This window comes from Oryctolagus cuniculus, chromosome 20 (assembly GCF_051225735.1).
Source record: "Oryctolagus cuniculus isolate XC-2025 breed Fujian yellow rabbit chromosome 20, ASM5122573v1, whole genome shotgun sequence".
In the NCBI taxonomy this organism is placed as follows: domain Eukaryota; kingdom Metazoa; phylum Chordata; class Mammalia; order Lagomorpha; family Leporidae; genus Oryctolagus; species Oryctolagus cuniculus.
Genome location: NC_142886.1, coordinates 43826054 through 43842645, shown reverse-complemented (window position 1 = coordinate 43842645; position 16592 = coordinate 43826054). Strand labels below are relative to the sequence as shown.

Below are 16592 nucleotides of genomic sequence, written 5' to 3'. Positions count from 1 at the left end.
GAGAGCTCAGCCTGGCCATGCAGTCTGGGGAGACGTGGGAGAGCCCACCCTGGCCACGCACTGTGTGGAGACGTGGGGGAGCCCACCCTGGCCACGCAGTCTGGGGAGACATGGGAGAGCCTGCCCTGGCCACGGGCTGTGGGGAGATGTAGGGGAGCCTGCCCTGGCCACACACTGTGTGGAGACGTGGTGGAGCCTGCCTTGGCCATGCAGTCTGGGGAGATGTGGGAAAGCCCGCCCTGGCCACACACTGTGGGGGAGATGTGGGGGAACCCTCCCTGGCCATTCAGTCTACAGAAACGTGTGGGAGCCCACCCTCACCACACAGTCTGGGGACACGTGGGAGAGCCCACCCTGGCCAGGCACTGTGTGGAGATGTGGTGGAGCCTGCCCTGGCCTGCACTGTGGAGAGATGTGGGGGAGCTCGCCCTGGCCACATGCTCCGGCTGCCTGGGAGGGCCAAGGTTTCAGCATGGGGTAGTGGGGTGGCTGCTCTGTTGGACGACTTCCTCCGTCTGCTGTTTTTATGCACAGTGATTGCATCTCTCCCCATGGCAGTGGGGTGCAGAGGGGTTGGTGTGGCGCTGAGGGCTGGGCGGGGTGGGCTCAGGTGTCCTCTGAGAGTGCCCACCACCCACGTCCTGAGATGCACTCCTCCTCTGTAGTGGGACCCTCCAGTCTCTCTAGTGTTCTCATGGTGAGAGCCACCCAGGGTCCCCAATGCAGCAGCAGACCAGCCTTGGCCCCGGGCAGCACCCACGTCACCACTGTCCTTCTGTGTGCGGGACAGACGGTGGCCACTGCAGGGCTGGGTGCAGGTCCCTTCCTGTCTGCCGCACTGCCCTCACAGCAGTTCTGGAACCACCCTGGCAAATATTGACCAGCTCGGTGCTCTTCTGACCCCGCTGTCCTGCCGGCTGGAGGCCACGCAGTGCTGCAGGTCCTGGCCCACTCAGGGGCTTCTCCGTGAGCACTGTGAGTATTCTGAGGGCTGTGTCTGTGAGTGCTGTGAAGATCATGAGTACTGTGCCTATGAGTACTGTGCCTGTGAGTGTCCTGAGTACTGTGTGTACTGTGTGCCTGTGAGTATTGTCAGTACCATGAATACTGTGAGTGCTGTATCTGTGGCTGTCCTGAGTATTGTCAGTACCGTGGGTTTGTGAGTGTCCTGAGTAATGTGGGTACTGTGAGTAATGTGTCTGTGGGTGCTGTGAGTATTCTGGGTACTTGGGTACTCTGTGCCTGTGAGTACTGTCAGTACCATGGGTACTGTGAGTGCTGTGCCTGTGAGTACTCTGAGTACTGTGGGTACTGTGTGCCTGTGAGTGTCCTGAGTAATGCGGGTACTGTGAGTCCTGTGCCTGTGGGTACTGTGAGTACTCTGGGTACTGTGTGCCTGTGAGTACTGTCAGTACCATGGGTACTGTGAGTACTCAGGGCTGTACCTGTGAGTGCTGTGCCTGTGAGTCCTGTGCCTGTGGGTGTCCTGAGTACTGTGTGTACTGTGTGCCTGTGAGCATTGCCAGTACTGTGAGCACTGTGAGTACTTTGAGGGCTGTATCTGTGAGTGCTGTGAAGATTGTGAGTGCTGTGTCTGTGAGTGTCCTGAGTATTGTCAGTACCATGGGTTTGTGAGTGTCCTGAGTAATGTGGGTACTGTGGCTATGAGTACTGTAAGTGCTTGCACACACTACAAGTACAGGAACAGTGCCTGTGAGTGTCCTGAGTAATGTGGGTACTGTGAGTAATGTGTCTGTGGGTGCTGTGAGTACTCTGGGTACTGAGGTTACTCTGTGCCTGTGAGCATTGTCAGTATCATGAGTACTGTGAGTGCTGTGTCTGTGGGTGCTGTGAGTACTCTGCGTACTGTGTGCCTGTGAGTATTGCCAGTACTGTGAGCACTGTGAGTACTCTGAGGGCTGTGTCTGTGAGTGCTCTGAAGAGCATGAGTACTGTGCCTATGAGTGTCCTGTGTACTGTGTGTACTGTGTGCCTGTGAGTATTGTCAGTACCATGAATACTGTGAGTGCTGCAAGGGTCGTGTCCATGAGTGCTGTGAAGATCATGAGTGCTGTGCCTGTGAGTGTCCCGAGTACTGTGTGTTCTGTGTGCCTGAGTATTGTCAGTACTGTGAGTACTCCAAGGGCTGTGTCTGTGAATGCTGTGAGTATTGTGAGTACTATTTCTGTGAGTGCTGTGCCTGTGAGTGTCCCAAGTACTGTGTGTTCTGTGTGCCTGTGAGTATTGTAAGTACCGTGAGCACTGTGAATACTTCGAGGGCTGTCTGTGAGTACTGTGAAGATCGCGAGTCCTGTGCCTGTGAGTGCTGTGTCTGTGAGTGTCCTGAGTATTGTCAGTACCATGGGTTTGTGAGTGTCCTGAGTAATGCGAGTACTGTGAGTAATGTGTCTGTGGGTACTGTGAGTATTCTGGGTACTGTGGGTACTCTGTGCCTGTGAATACTGTTAGTACCATGGGTACTGTGAGTGCTGTGCCTGTGAGTACTCTGAGTACTGTGTACCTGTGAGTATTGTCAGTACCATGGGTACTTTGAGTGCTGTGCCTGTGAGTGCTCTGGGTACTGTGTACCTGTGAGTATTGTCAGTACTATGGGTACTGTGAGTGCTGTGCCTGTGAGTACTCTGAGTACTGTGGGTACTGATGCCTGTGAGTGTCCTGAGTAATGCGGGTACTGTGAGTACTCTGGGTACTGTGCTTCACCCAAAACCCAGTCAGGACACAGAACCCGTGTACTCCTTCTTCTCTTTCAGTCTTTCTCTCCCAGTCTTTCTCCATCTCAGTGTCTCTCAGTGTCTCTTTCTCAACTCTGTCTCTCTCTCTCTGTCTTTCTCAATCTCTGAACCTGCCTTTCCGATCTCTCTCTCTCGCTCGCTCACTCGCTCGCTCTCACTTTGGCAGTAGGGATGTGCAAAGTGAATCCCCTGAAAAACAACAAAAAATAGCCATGCACTGCCTCCTCCAGATCTTAAACTAGGAACTTGAGGTTTCCATAACCGTGTATGAGAAACTTGGCCTTATGAACATGGAGAGAAGAACCCCGAGTATTCCAGGAGGTAGACCAGCAAGCAGGACGAGACGGAGGGGCAGCCCAGGGCCAAGCAGCACGCAGCTGCAGAGGACTTGTCAGGACCCTGGGTGGGGAGGTCGCGCTGGGCTGGGGTCTGCAATTCGAGTCCCACTCCTGCCTCTGGTCCCGACCCCGAGCCTCTGTCTCCCAACACGACACACACTAACCCCTGTGTCTTAGGGTCCTTCTAAAGATTCAATAACTGAAAGTCAGCCTTTCTCTAAAAGGACTCTCCTGGCCTGTGGGCAGAAGCATTCTGCACTGCGTGGGAATGCTCTGGGCCTTCCAGAACCTTCCCGCACCCAAGTCTCACCTACGAAAGCACCAGCAGCAGCCCCGGCTGCCCCTGCCCCTTCCCCCGCATTTGAGACCCGGTGATGTGAAGTATCTAAGATCCCCATCAACTTAATGAGCCCTTAGTTCACAGGACTGCTTCCCACCATGGAGAGCGCTCCCAGTGCCCCCCTCCCCCCGCTGGCATCTTTCAGGAAAGGAATTCAGAATGGGGCCAGGCATCATCACTCCCCCACCACAGCAGAACTGGGAGGAACTGTCCCAGCCTGCCGCCGTGCCCAGGGCTCGCCACACTGCCTGCCACTTAATCCGTCAAGGGCTCCAGCACCCAGAGCAAGCACGGTCATCTGCATTTTTGCAAAAGGAGACACCTTTGGTCAGCCGCAAACACTGAATGACCGCTCGGCCTTGGCTCAAAGCCAGGCCCCTGGCTCATGATTTGCTGGTCACTGGGGCTGGATTCTGGCCGTCCTCGGGGGTGCGGCAGGAAGGCAAGGGTGGCGAATCCTTGGAACACCCCTGCAAGGGTTCCATCACAGTCATGTCCCTGTGCAGGGTTAGACCAGTTGTTCAATCATCCTGCGTCTTCCAGATTCTCCACCAAAGGATGCATCTAAGTGACCCACACCAGCCATGCTGGGGAGGGAGGACGTGGCCTGAAGGGTGCCCGAAGTACTTTGGCCAGCAAGCAAGCGCGTTTCAACAGAACAGATAACGAGGCCGCGTGCATCCCTCCCGGTCCTGGCCTTTGCTGCAGGCAGGGGACTTGGATGTCCCAGGCTGTAGGCCAGCTGCCAAAACCGACCCTCTCCCCCTGTGCTGCCACAGCGTGGGACCTGGGAGCCACTGGCTGGGCAAACAGTTCTCCAGCTGCTCCGAGCCACAGATGTTACAGAACAAGCTAGCAACAAGGATCCCATGGCCAGCAGTGGTCAGCCACCGGGCAGGGGACACCGGGAGGGTCAATGGCCAGGGGAGCAGGAGGACAATGCTGCCCTGACTGAAGACGTCCAGGATCTAGGGGACAAAGCAGATGTGTGTGACACCATGGGAGAGGGCCCTGAGCAGGGAAGGAGGGTGCTAGCCACAGGCAGGCTGAGCAGAGAGGAGTGCTGTCCACCTGCAGGTCCCCCAGGCTGGGTCCCGTTCCCAGGGCTCCTCTCGTGCCACCCTCCAGGCTACTCTGGCCCATTCTACACCTTAACGCAGGAGGAATACGCATTTGCTTGCAAGGGCTGCCTTAGCAAAGTGCCACACACTGAGTGGCTTCCACAACAGCTGTTTCTGGAGCTCAAAGTCCAAGACCAAGGTGCCAGCAGGGTTGGTCCCTTCTGAGTTGTGTGAGGGAGCGTCCGTTCCCGACCTGGCTCCCAGGCCTGGGGCCTGCTGCCCACCTGCTCCTTGGCCTGCCGCAGCCTCACCGGCCCTCTGCCTGCATCTTCGCTCTCCCCGTGGGCATCTCTGTGCCCCAATTTCCCCTTTGGACGAGGACACGCATCACATGCTGTGGGGACCTCCCCTGGTCCCTCCTGATTAATTACACCTGCGGTGACCCTGTTTCCAAACAAGACCACGGTGGGAGGCCCTGGGGCTTGGGATGCCAGCTGATGGGCTTCGGCCAGGCACAGTTCAGCCAGGGACAGACATGGTCCCTCCATCCGTGCCTCAGTGGTTTCAGCCACTGCACGTGGCAATGTCTGCGGCTCTGGATGACAAAGGCTCGATGGAGACGGAGTCACCCACCCTCTCCAGGGCTTCCCCCATATCACTGCATCACTGTCCGTTCTCCACGTGGTCCGGGTGCCCAGTCATCACGTCCACTAATGAAAGACTCAAGAAGCAGCGGGCACCCTCCCCCTTCAGCTTCAGTGATTCCAATCCTTCCCTTATAATGGGCAAGGTCACAGTTCATGACCGAGCCTTGGTGCAAGAGGCCAGCATCCCTCACTGTCACAGTGGCCAGGACTCTTGCTTCAAGGCGTTCGTCTGTGTGTAATCACACGTATGTGGTCGCTGTGCCAGCCAAGCTGGCTCTCGTCTCTATGAAGTCAGGAATCACTCTTCCTTCTTTAGGCTGTATTTATATTTTATATGAAAGGCAAAGTGACAGAGAGGGAGACAGACAGACAGACAGACAGACAGGTCTTCTATCTGCTGGTTCACTCCCCAAATGCCTGCAACAGCTTGGATGTGGCCAGGCTAAAGCTGGGAGACTGGAGCTCCATCTGGGAGGCAGGGACCCAAGCACTTGAGCCGTCACTCGCTGCCTCCCTGGGCGCTCATTAGCAGGAAGCCGGATTGAAAGTGGAGCAGCCAGGACTCCAATCAGACACTCGGATGTGAATGCAGGCTTCCCATGGGCAGCTCACGCACCGCAGAGCAGTGCCGGCCCCTGCTACCTTCTCCCCTCTGGATACTTAGTCCCTAGGGCACTTCTCGGACCAGACAGATCCTTGAGAGTTGTGAATGATTGAAATAACTCCTGGAAGGAACCAAGAAAGGAAAGAGAAAGCAAGGGAGGAGGAGGGGTGCCCACTGGCGTGTGGGGCAGCTGAAGGGGTGCTGCGCTTGCTGAAGCCTTGGGAAGAAGTGACGGGGTACTAGGCCCTCCCCCACCCCCTGGCCCCCCAGTGCACCCCACAGCACCCTGTACGGTTTGAGGGGTGGCGCTTATTGCATAATCAGTGGGGAGCCATGAAGTCGTTTGTGGAAAAGAGTGACGCGTTCACCATCTTGTTCCCAGAGGATGGGGCCCGCCTGGCTGTGGCTGCTGGGTGCAGGGATTGCGGCCTCTGCCCACGGAGATAAGAGTCCGGCGGTGGCCCCGGCCCTGAGCAGCCAGCTCTCAGAACCCGCCCCTGCCTACCTCAAAGTCACGCCCACCATCACCAGCTTCGCTTTGCGTTTGTACAAGCGACTCGCAGCAGACACGGCCGGGAACCTCCTCTTCTCGCCGGTGAGCATGGCCAGCACCCTGGCCATGCTGTCTCTCGGGGCCCGCCCCGACGCCCCGGCCCAGGTCCTGGAGGGCCTGGGCTTTAATCTCACTGAGACCCCTGAGGCCGATGTCCACCAGGGCTTCCAGAGCCTCATCCGTACCCTGCAGCTGCCCAGCCCCAAACTTGAGCTAAAACTGGGCAACTCCTTGTTCCTGGACCAGCAGCTGAAGCCCCGGCAGCACTTCCTGGACAGCGCCAGGGAGCTGTACGGAGCGTTCGCCTTTTCTGCCAACTTCACGGACTCCACCAGCACGGGGAGGCAGATCAACGACTACGTGAGGACGCAGACGTACGGGCGAGTGCAGGACTGCCTGCAGGACTTCCACCACGACACGCTCGCCGTGCTCCTCAACCACATCTTCTTCAAAGGTGAGGCCTCGCGCACGCAGAGCCCTGCCCCTCCCGGGCAAGGAAGTGCTCTCGCTCAGCGGGCAGACGCGGGTGGGGAGGAAGCAGCGAGTGGACAGGTGCAAGGGGAAGAGAGGCCGCTGCAGATTCGGAGAACTGACTCGGATTCAGTCTCGCCAGTGCCTTGCCCGTCACGGTGCAGGGAGCCCAGGGGAGCCAGGGGAGTGCCGGGGCTGCAGTGTGGAGGAAGCAGGGGCTGGACGGAGGACCGAAGGCTCTATCCAGGGACACTCAGAACTGCAGGGTTGTTTTGTTAAGATTTTTTAAAAATGTATTTATTTATTTGAGAGGTAGAGTTACAGAGAGATGGAGAGACAGAGAGGTCTTCCATCCACTGGTTCACTTTAAATGGCTGCAACGGCCAGAGCTGGCTGATCCAAAGCCAGGAGCCAGGAGCTTCTTTTGGGTCTGCCACGTGGATGCAGGGACCCAAGGACTTGGGCTGTCTTCCACTTCCTGTGCTTTCCCAGGCCACAGGCAGAGAGCAGGATCAGGATAGGAGCTGCCAGGATGTGAACCAGTGCCCATAGGGGATGTTGGCGCTGCAGGCGGAGGCTTAGCCCACTGTGCCTCAGTGCCAGCCCTAGAACTGTGGAGTTTTAAGCAGTGGCATGAAGCACTCACATCTGTTCAGAAAGATCAGTCTGGCTGTGGTCTGGAAAATTCTTTAGAGAGGCGTGGGAGTGAGAGAGGAGAAGAGGGACAGTTAGGAGGTTCTGTAAGTGGCCCAAGGTGAGCATGAGGGGGGGCCGCGATTGCAGCTCTGGCTTCAGGGTAGCATCTTGGTCATCAGCGGGATGTGGGCATGAGGGACAGGGTGACTGGCCCCCTCCTCCTGTCACCAGCGCCCTCAGGGGGCTGTAGTGGGGCAGATGAAGAGACACAGAGAAGACGCTACACAAGCAGACGTGGCCATAATCAGCAGGTTATGTATTCCTGAGCATCTGCGTTTCATGTTGCGCTTTGTTGCCCGAGTTCTTTCTCCAGTTTGTTCTCTGAGGACTTGGGGTGGGCTAGTGAGGAAGACGCTCTTGCACTGCTGTGCAGCAGGCTGTGGTCTGGGAGCGGCCGGGCAGAGACGATGCACCTGCTGCTTGCAGGCGCCCTGGCTGTGAAATGGAGCTGCTTAACTAAGTCGCCAAGACTCCGTTTCCTCATTCCTAACATGGAGATGGTTGCCTTGTTCCTTATTCTCTTTGTGATGATGTAAGAGACAGCGCCTCCCACTGGAAGGAGCTTAGTGACAGGGAGCATCTGTGCTCCGTCTTCCCTCATGCTTGCATTCCCAAGAGGAAGTCAGTCGCCCAGGTGTGTGGCTTTCTGGCTGTGTGTCCAGACGTGCTCTCCCGGAACAAGTTCTCAGAGTTTTCCGGGTTTTGTGTCCTAAGCCAAGTGGAAGCATCCCTTCGACCGCTACCAGACCCGGAAGAAGGAGAGCTTTTTTGTGGACGAGAGGACCTCGGTCCGCGTCCCCATGATGCACCAGAAGGAGATGCACCGGTTCCTCTACGACCCCGAGCTGGCTTGCACCGTCCTGCAGATTGAGTACAGCGGGAACGCCCTGCTGCTGCTGGTCCTCCCAGACCCCGGGAAAATGGAGCAGGTGGAGGCGGCTCTGCGGCCCGAGACCCTGAGCAGGTGGAGCCGGCTCTTCCTGCCCAGGTGAGTGCATGGGCCGGAGGGCTCAGGCGGACCTCGCCCTGGAGCTTGAGCAGGCCGGCTCAGCTCTAGTCCCCAGAGGGCAGTGTCCAGCTGTGGCTGCCGCCCGGCCCTCTGCTCCTGCTGTGATCTTCCGCTTTGTCCCCCGACTCTGGGCCTCGGATTTTCCAACCATAAAAGTAAGGGCACAGTCCCTACCTCCTCGCTGGGGTGCCTGGAGGATGAGCTGTGTCACTGTCTACAGAGAGCTCAGCCCGGGACGCGAGTGCCCCTGGCCGCTGGCCGTCATCACCCCTTCCCTTCCTGAGTGTCTGCCTGACCCCAGCCCCCTTCCCTCCCACTTCCTTTTTTATCCCAATCACAGTGACGTACCAGAAGCTGTGTAACAAACTGCAGCCACAAAGATTAGCTCAAGGTCAATGGCTGGATGATTGTGACACCCTCGGGAGAGTGGAAAGGCACCTCCTTTTTTAATTCAAACATTAAAAAATCAAATATCAAGAAGAGCCCCATAAAAAACTCGCAGTGCACGTTCTGTGTGCGCCCCAGGCTGCTCTGCATCTCCCCTGCTTCCCGCTTGTGGCTTTGTCACCGCAATTCAGCAGCTCCTGGTTCACCTACCCCCCCTGCAGGAGATGGCCTCTTCTTGGGGTACAGCTTCCTTTATGGGGTGCTCTGGTTTAATGCCGGCTCCTGAGCTCTCGTTGTCACTTGTTCATTACACACAACCCCCAAATGGCACGATGTGAGCCAACCGTGTCTCTTGGTTCTCTGTGGGTTGACCGGGCTCAGCTGGGGCCCAGGGGTAAGATGGTGGCTGGGTCCCTGGCTGGGCTGGGCTGGGCTGGGCTGCCCGGGCGGAAGAGGCCAGGGCTGAGCTGACTCCTGTCTCCCCGTGCAGCGTCTCCACAGGCTGGCTCGGGCACAGCAGTCCAGGGTCCCCGCTACTGCCTGGCTGCTTGGGGCTCTGAAAGGAAGTGCTGCAAAAGACAGGAAGTTCTCACTCTCGCTCTCTGAAGGAAGGCCTGGGCCTAGAGTTCAGCCCAGTGTCACTTCTGCCATAATGTGTCGGCCAGAGCGCTCACAGGACCCACCCAGATGCAGGAGGGGGTCACGAATGCCCCTCGAAGGCCCTCTCCATCCTCCCCCTGAAGGCACAGTCTCAGCTCATGCCCACAGGGGTCTTCTCGAGGGTCCTACCCACACGTGGTCCCAGGGATGGAGAGAGGGGGTTTTGGATTTGGGCAGAGATTAAAGCACCAAGCGAAAGAGACTGGGTCCGGGGAAGAGGCCAGGATGTACGGGCTTATCCCTGGGCCTGGGCTCTGCATAGCCTTTGCTGGCTGCTGGCTCCAGCTGCTCCCAGCCCCACAGTCTCCGGCTCCTTGGAGGTGACCCTACTCTTTCTCGCCATGACAGAAGAGTGTCACAGAATCTTCTGGACTAGTAGATTTTCCCTCACTTCTTCTCACATTGAATTCCAAAAGCAAAACCAACCCAAGTGACGCTTCTAAATCGTCCTGATGCGGAGTGCCGCAGTGTCCCTCCAGGATTTCGGACTCGGAAGCTTCCGACTCGCCCAGGCTTCCTCCAGGAAGTCGCTGCCTGGAAGAGCGTGTCCCCTGCACCCTGTTCATTAGTCATTCACGTTTGTTAAGTGCCTACTGTGTGTCGACACCTACTGGGTGTTCAGCACTCTACCACACTCTGCTCTATTAGACTCAATTTGACACCCTGTCTGCCAGTCAATGGCCTGGGGCCCGCCCACACTGCCAGGGGCAGTTTCAGATAAGTCAAGGCGTTCTTCCACCTCTCTTAGTCTCTGGGCTCCCATGCTGCCTGGGAGTAACCCTGGCCATGACAGCAGTTCTCTAGGCTGAATTCAAATTGCAAATCTGAATTCAACAGAGGCAGCCGTGTCCAAGTTGGTTAGGAACTCATCAGGCGCGTGGGTGCCCCACAGTAGTTGAGGAGAAGAATAGTCCAGCGAAGAAAGGACAGACCTGCTCGGGGTCAGAAGCAGCGTCTGACTTTACCCAAGGACTGCGGTGAGCCGAGGGTCACCCGGAGGTGATGGGGGCTGAGCCCATCAGACACTCTGGCTCTACAGCTCTGCAGTGGCCACCCCGTACCACTTTGCTGTACCACTTTGCTCCGGCAGGCGGGAGGCGATGGTGGCTTGTCCTAGGGTTGCCAGTAGATGGGCTCGGGATGCAGCTCAGAGGTGGAGCCAGTGAACCAAGCAGGGAAATGGGAACACAGTAGCAGTATTTACGGCTGATGCTCATTATGGGATTCGATCAGTCCAGCCAGTGCGTGACACCCAAAAGCCCCGCATAAAAGCAATGAAGACGCTGAAGACACAGAGGTGTGCCAGACCTCCCCTGAGTGCGGAGAGAAGGGCGCTCTGGGCCCGGGGAGTGGGGTGCCCTGCTGTGCAGGTAGTGGCATGGGAAGACCACCAATCAGCCCTCAGGCCAGGAGACGACCCTCCCCCAGAGCAGACTTAATGAAGTGTCTCTGTCTCACCCCATCTCCAGTCTGTTGGATTTGCATTTGCCACGGTTTTCAATTTCTGGAACATATAACCTGGAAGAGATCCTTCCCAAAATCGGTCTCACCAACGTCTTCGGTCTGGAAGCTGACTTGTCGGGCATCACGGGGCAGCTCAACACGACCTTCTCCAGGGTAAGGAGGTGAACGCGGATGGTGCGGCTGGGGCACCAGGTCCTTCTCTTCCCACACAGGAGTGTGAGAGTCAAGTGCCCCGTTCTCTTTCCCATGTTGCTTCCTTCATGCCATCTCTTTCTAGGCTTACTTTTCGTGCACGGCTCCCTGTCCATCTCCCCTTCTTTTGGACCTCCACATCCTACAGGGCAGGAATAGGGGATTCTGTCCACTTGGGAAACACCCATGGAGCGAGCATTTCCCCAGGGGAGGGAGGGCTTTGTCTGATCCCTGGTGCTGCCTCCAGGGCAGCTGTGTAGCTGCACCTGCCACTGTTGTACTGTCAAGGGCAGTGGAGCGTGAGCAAGCCGCGCAGTCCCCATAGCTCACTGCTTCTCCACGGTTCCTCTTCCAGGACAGAGGCGAGGCAGTGCCCTAGGCCACAGATCTGCTTCTCACAGGGGATAAAGGAGAGGCCCCACTTGGGACACACCCTTCCCACGGCAGGGGAAACAAGGAAACATGTGCTAGGGCTGCTAGCATTCTCCCCACCTGGGACCTACGCCATGGCTATTCACGTGTCATTGGCCAACCCTGGTCCCCTAATCAAGACCCTGTCACCAAGGAGGGGCTGCGTCCCCCCACCCCCGCGGTCCTGTGGGGGAATGGGCAAGGCTTGAAGGGAGGGGAGAGTGACTGTTTGGGAAGAGTGATGCAGTCTCCAAGCGAGAGGCAGCAAAGGCCTCGCCCCGAGGTTTGCTTGCCCTTTGGGGTTCAGGGTGGTGTTCGACGTTCCCATTTGAGCCACGGTTAGGGGCTTCCTAAGAGAGGTGTTTTGTCATTTATTTGGGAAAGACAGTCAAGGGCTTGATGATAGGGAGATGATCGTGTGTGTGTGTGTGTGTGTGATGCGTAAGTGTGTGTGTCCACATGTGCATGCGTGTGTGTGCGTGTCTGCACCGGTGTGGTCACGTGTGCTTGTCTGTGTGTGTGCATACGTTGGGATGCTTGATGAAAGAAGTAGTTTAGCTTTTGAAGGGATTCCTTTCACGACGACTTCCACTGCTGGGTTTACCTTCTCAGAAGTGAGAGCCAGCAGGGTCAATGTCCATCCCGCTTCTGCGTCCTTTCTTCCCGGGCACTGCACGAAGGTCGGTTCTAGAAAGGGGAGCAGGGAGCAGGGCAGGCGTCACTGCTGCGCCTCGTGTGGCCTGGGACGCCCCAGCCCATATCAGAGCGCCGGATGCAGATCCTGCCTCTGCCGCCAATTCCAGCTCCCTGCTCACGCACACCCCGGAAGGCAGCAGGTGCCAGCTCGAGGGGAAGTCAGATGGAGCCCTGGGCACCTGGGTTTAGCTTGGCCCCGGCTTTTGTGGGCATCTGGACAGTGAACCAGTGGGTGGCAGCTTTCTCTGTCCCCCTCTCTTTATATGCATCTCTGTCTCTCAAATACATCTATGAATTTTTTAAGGGAGATGGGGCCAGGGAGGAGTCCCTCGCCTGGAGGCGATGGGGGCTGAGCCCATCGGACATCCTGGCTCCACTGAGCTCGCCTGGGCCCGTGACTTGGTCTGAGCAAGACAAGGACCTGACATGCAGGGGCGCTAGGTGCAGCTCCTAGCAGAAGGGGGTAGCCTGGCCTGTGCCACGTGAGCCGGGCTTGAGCAGTGCTTGTAGAACCTGCCGCTGGCCTCTGCAGCCCGGGGCACACCCAGGCAGCTCTGCTCAGGCCCTTTGCCTCCCGTTGGAGTGATGGGCACAGTCAGGGCGAGCCCTGGGGACCTGGAGGAGGGAAATTTGGAGAGAAGGGGCTGGAGGAGGCAGGCGGGGCTGCAGGGGCCCACCAGGGGGCGCTGTCTCCACCTCTCTGGTGCTGCAGAAGGCAGCAGCTGCCCCTTGCAGTCCCCTGAACTGATGCTGGCTCTGTCCCTCTTCTCTCTGCTTCCAGGTGTCGCACAAGGCGGTGGTGGACATGAATGAGAAGGGCACCGAGGCAGGGGCTGCCTCGGGCGTCCTCTCCCAGCCCCCAGCCCTCAGTGCAGCAGGGACACCGGCTTCGCATTTCAACAGGCCCTTCCTGCTGCTCCTCTGGGAGACCACCACACAGAGCTTGCTGCTCCTGGGCAAGATCGTCAACCCGGCTGCAGGGTGACCGGGGTGGGAGGCCAGGGGCTGACTCGCTTATCTCTCCCCCTGCCAAATGGAAGGCCAGCGCCAGCCTGCGGCGCGGGGCTGCACCAGTGCAGGGAGTCTAATAAAGCTGGCCTTGGGCTCTGTGCACGCCGGGGAGTGGTGTTTCCAAGGGAGGGGCCAGCGTCCAGGGCCGGACAGGCACGCACGCTGTAATCATCTCACGTCTGACATCAGCTGGCTGGCAGAGGGAGAGACAACAGCAGCCCTTGTGTTATGGCCTCCTGGGAGACGCCCACCACGGCCACCACTACAGCAGACGTTTGCTGAGCGTCCCTTGGGTAAGAGGCCCCGCAAATAGCACAGAGAACACCGGTGCAGTGGCTGCTCTGGAGCGGCAGCCCAGGGAGGCTGTCCTGAGGTGACATGGCCCAGACGTCAGGGGCTAGAGCTCCTAGAGATGAGGCGGGGCCTGGAGCCAGGGCTGCAGACCACGCCCCACGAAGAGGGCGGGTACCAGGATGGGCCGGCACGAGGGAGATTGGCAGGAAGAGAGCATTGGAGCCCAGGGCGACCTCAAACAGAGGGAGACGGAGGGTGACTGGCACGGGCAGAAGCATGGGCAGCCCTGTGAATTTGGAAGGCAGACCCCACTGGGCCAGGCAGTCTTTGCAGGGGGTCAGCAGCTCCTCCAAGTGGGCCCCTCCATCTGAAGTCCCTCTGAAACTAGTGGGAGAGGCAGAAGGGACCTTGGCCCAGGTGCATGCCATGGGCACGCCAAGGCCTTCTGAGCTGGCCATTGTGTGAGATGCCCTGGGCCGATACGCTCTGGCTCTCCCCGCAGCAGAGAGAAGGGGTTTTGCTTGGTCTTTATTCACGGAGGTGTTAAATAGCAGTCTGCTCCAAAGATTGCAGGAGGGCAGGGAGCTGGAGACACCTGTCCCACGTGGATTCACAGCCCTGCCTCTCCCAGTTCCCAGGGGTGAGGTATGAGCAAGGCACCAAAGAACAGCAGGAGGCCAAGGTTTGGTATGCAGGTGGCCGTGACCTTGAGCCAAGGTCATTCACAAAACCTTGGTCATCTGACATATCCCTGAGACCCCAACCCAAATCTTGGATCCTACCGCTCAGGTGATCTACAATAGGAAGCCAGTGGCAGGTGGGGGATGGACAAGGTGTGAGACGGAGATGTGCCAGCAAGCAGTGAAAGGGTTGTGTTTGCCACAGCCCCTGTACAGAAGCAAGCACGCTCCCTGGAGGTAGGGAAGAGGGGATCCAGCCTGCCTCCATGGCTCTGGCAGCACCGACTCCCCCTGTACTTACATGGGGGTGGCAGGAAGTGACTGAGCCACTGGAACAGTGTGAAGCACGGATGAGGAGCGAGAGCCCGCGAGAAGAGCCCGGGGGCTCTGCTCCCACAGACAGAAGGGTCCCCTACGAGCAGCTCATGAGCCTCCGATCGGGAACGTCTATGAAAGGTTCCGGCCACTACAGGGTTAAGTGATGATGCCTCTGTGGTAGGGTGAACTCTGTTTGAGGGAAGTGCCCAGGTGCCCCGCTCCCGGGAAGGCTCAGCCCCAGGACTCAGCACAAGCCTTTCGGTAGAGAGAGGCAGTGAGAGGAAAAGATGTGGGCCCCACGGCCACTGCCCAGCCTGCGGGGCTGGCCCTGCCCCTGCTGGTGACAAGGGCCACTGATGCACGCTAGAAACAGTCCGTGGCCTACAGGTGCCAGGGGAAAGACAGGGCTCCCAGGTAAACTTGAATTTTAGATTGACAACAAATAATCGTTCAGTGTAAGTACATCCCACGCAATATTGGTGTTACACTAAAAACATCTGTTGTGTGTCTCATGTTCAAGTTAACAGAGTGTCATATTTTTCCCTGCTAAACCTGGCGACCTGGGAGGGGTCTGTGCAGCTGGCAGCAAGTGGGTGTGGAAAGGAAGTCCCGGCCGGCGCCACGGCTCACTAGGCTAATCCTCCGCCTTGCGGCGCCGGCACACCGGGTTCTAGTCCCGGTCGGGGCGCCGGATTCTGTCCCGGTTGCCCCTCTTCCAGGCCAGCTCTCTGCTGTGGCCCAGTAGTGCAGTGGAGGATGGCCCAAGTGCTTGGGCCCTGCACCCCATGGGAGACCAGGAGAAGTACCTGGTTCCTGCCATCGGATCAGCGCGGTGCACTGGCCGCAGCGCGCCAGCTGCAGTGGCCATTGGAGGGTGAACCAACGGCAAAAGGAAGACCTTTCTCTCTGTCTCTCTCTCTCTCTCACGTCCACTCTGCCTGTCAAAAAAAAAAAAAAAAGAAAAAGAAAGGAAGTCCCACAAAGCCAGAGGTCAGCCTGCCCAGGGCATCCGGGCACCCCAAGGAGCCACGTGGATCAAAGCAGGGTTCGGGCCAGAGCCTACTTGTGAGCCAGCTCCCTGCTGAAGCACCTGGGAAGCTGCAGAAGATGGCCCAAGGGCTTGAGTCCTTGCTGCCCATGGGGGCGACCCGGATGGAGATCCTGGCTCCTGACTCTGGCCTGACCCAGCCCCAACTTCTGTGGCCATTTGGGGAGCGAACCAGCTGATGGAAGTCCTCTCCCCGCCCCCCCTGTACTCGGGCTTACAGCTAAATAGATAAACACATCTTCTTGAAAGGAGGGTTCAGAGGAGAGGTCTCAGGTTGAGCTGTGTCAGGATCCCGCCATCTGCGGTGTGAATGAGTCCACACTGGCTGAGAGATACAGCCACACAGCTCGGTGGTAGCCATTGCCGTGGCAGACGCCAGGCCGCTGTCCAAACTGAGTGAGGCCAGAGGCCCCAGCTGAGCCGCCGCTGACCACAGACCAGGTGAGCACAGCTAGAACTTCCTGGTTGAGTGGTTGTGCAGGAGGTGACTGACAGTGACGCACCCGGCAGTGTCTGTGTGTGTGCATATGTGAGCGTGTGTGCATGTAGGTGTATGTGAGTGTGAGTGTGTGCATGCATGTGTGTGCATGCATGCATACACACATGTGTGCTTATGTGTGTGTGTGCATGCATGGGTGTGTATGCATGTTTGTGTGAGTGTGTGCCTGTGTGTGCATACATGCATTGTGTGTGTGTTTGTGGGTGTGTGTGCACGCACATGTGTGAGTGTGCATGTTTGTGTGAATATGTGTGAGTGTGTGTATTGAGTGTGTGTGTGTACACATGTGTGTGTGTGTGTGAGAGAGAGCGTGAGCAGCAAGGGCCTAGGGAGTTGAAGAGGAGAGGGCAGCGTGGCTCCAGGGGATACCGAGTGCCAGGTTCATCTGCGGCCCTCCCCGCCCTCCCCCTCAAGGCCTGGAGCAGCAGGTGCTGAGCGCCTGCCCCCGCGCCTGTCCCAG

At 58.0% G+C, this 16592-nt stretch overlaps 1 protein-coding gene across 1 annotated transcript; it reads left to right on the top strand.

Annotated features, from left to right (window-relative positions):
- The first annotated feature begins 866 nt into the window (after positions 1-866).
- On the top strand, positions 867-13395 carry SERPINA11 (serpin family A member 11). Its single transcript, XM_002723118.6, has 5 exons — positions 867-975; positions 6126-6750; positions 8178-8451; positions 10989-11136; positions 13064-13395. The coding sequence occupies exons 2-5, from the start codon at positions 6129-6131 to the stop codon at positions 13265-13267; spliced, it is 1248 nt and encodes a 415-aa protein (XP_002723164.1). The 5' UTR covers positions 867-975; positions 6126-6128; the 3' UTR covers positions 13268-13395.
- Positions 13396-16592: the final 3197 nt, after the last annotated feature.

Bases quoted from the DNA above. Each gene is read 5' to 3' on its own strand.
- SERPINA11 (XM_002723118.6), top strand. From the start codon at position 6,129: ATGGGGCCCGCCTGGCTGTGGCTGCTGGGTGCAGGGATTGCGGCCTCT. The intron at 6,751-8,177 runs GTGAGGCCTCGC...TTGTGTCCTAAG, and splicing joins CAACCACATCTTCTTCAAAG to CCAAGTGGAAGCATCCCTTC. The intron at 11,137-13,063 runs GTAAGGAGGTGA...CTCTGCTTCCAG, and splicing joins TCAACACGACCTTCTCCAGG to GTGTCGCACAAGGCGGTGGT.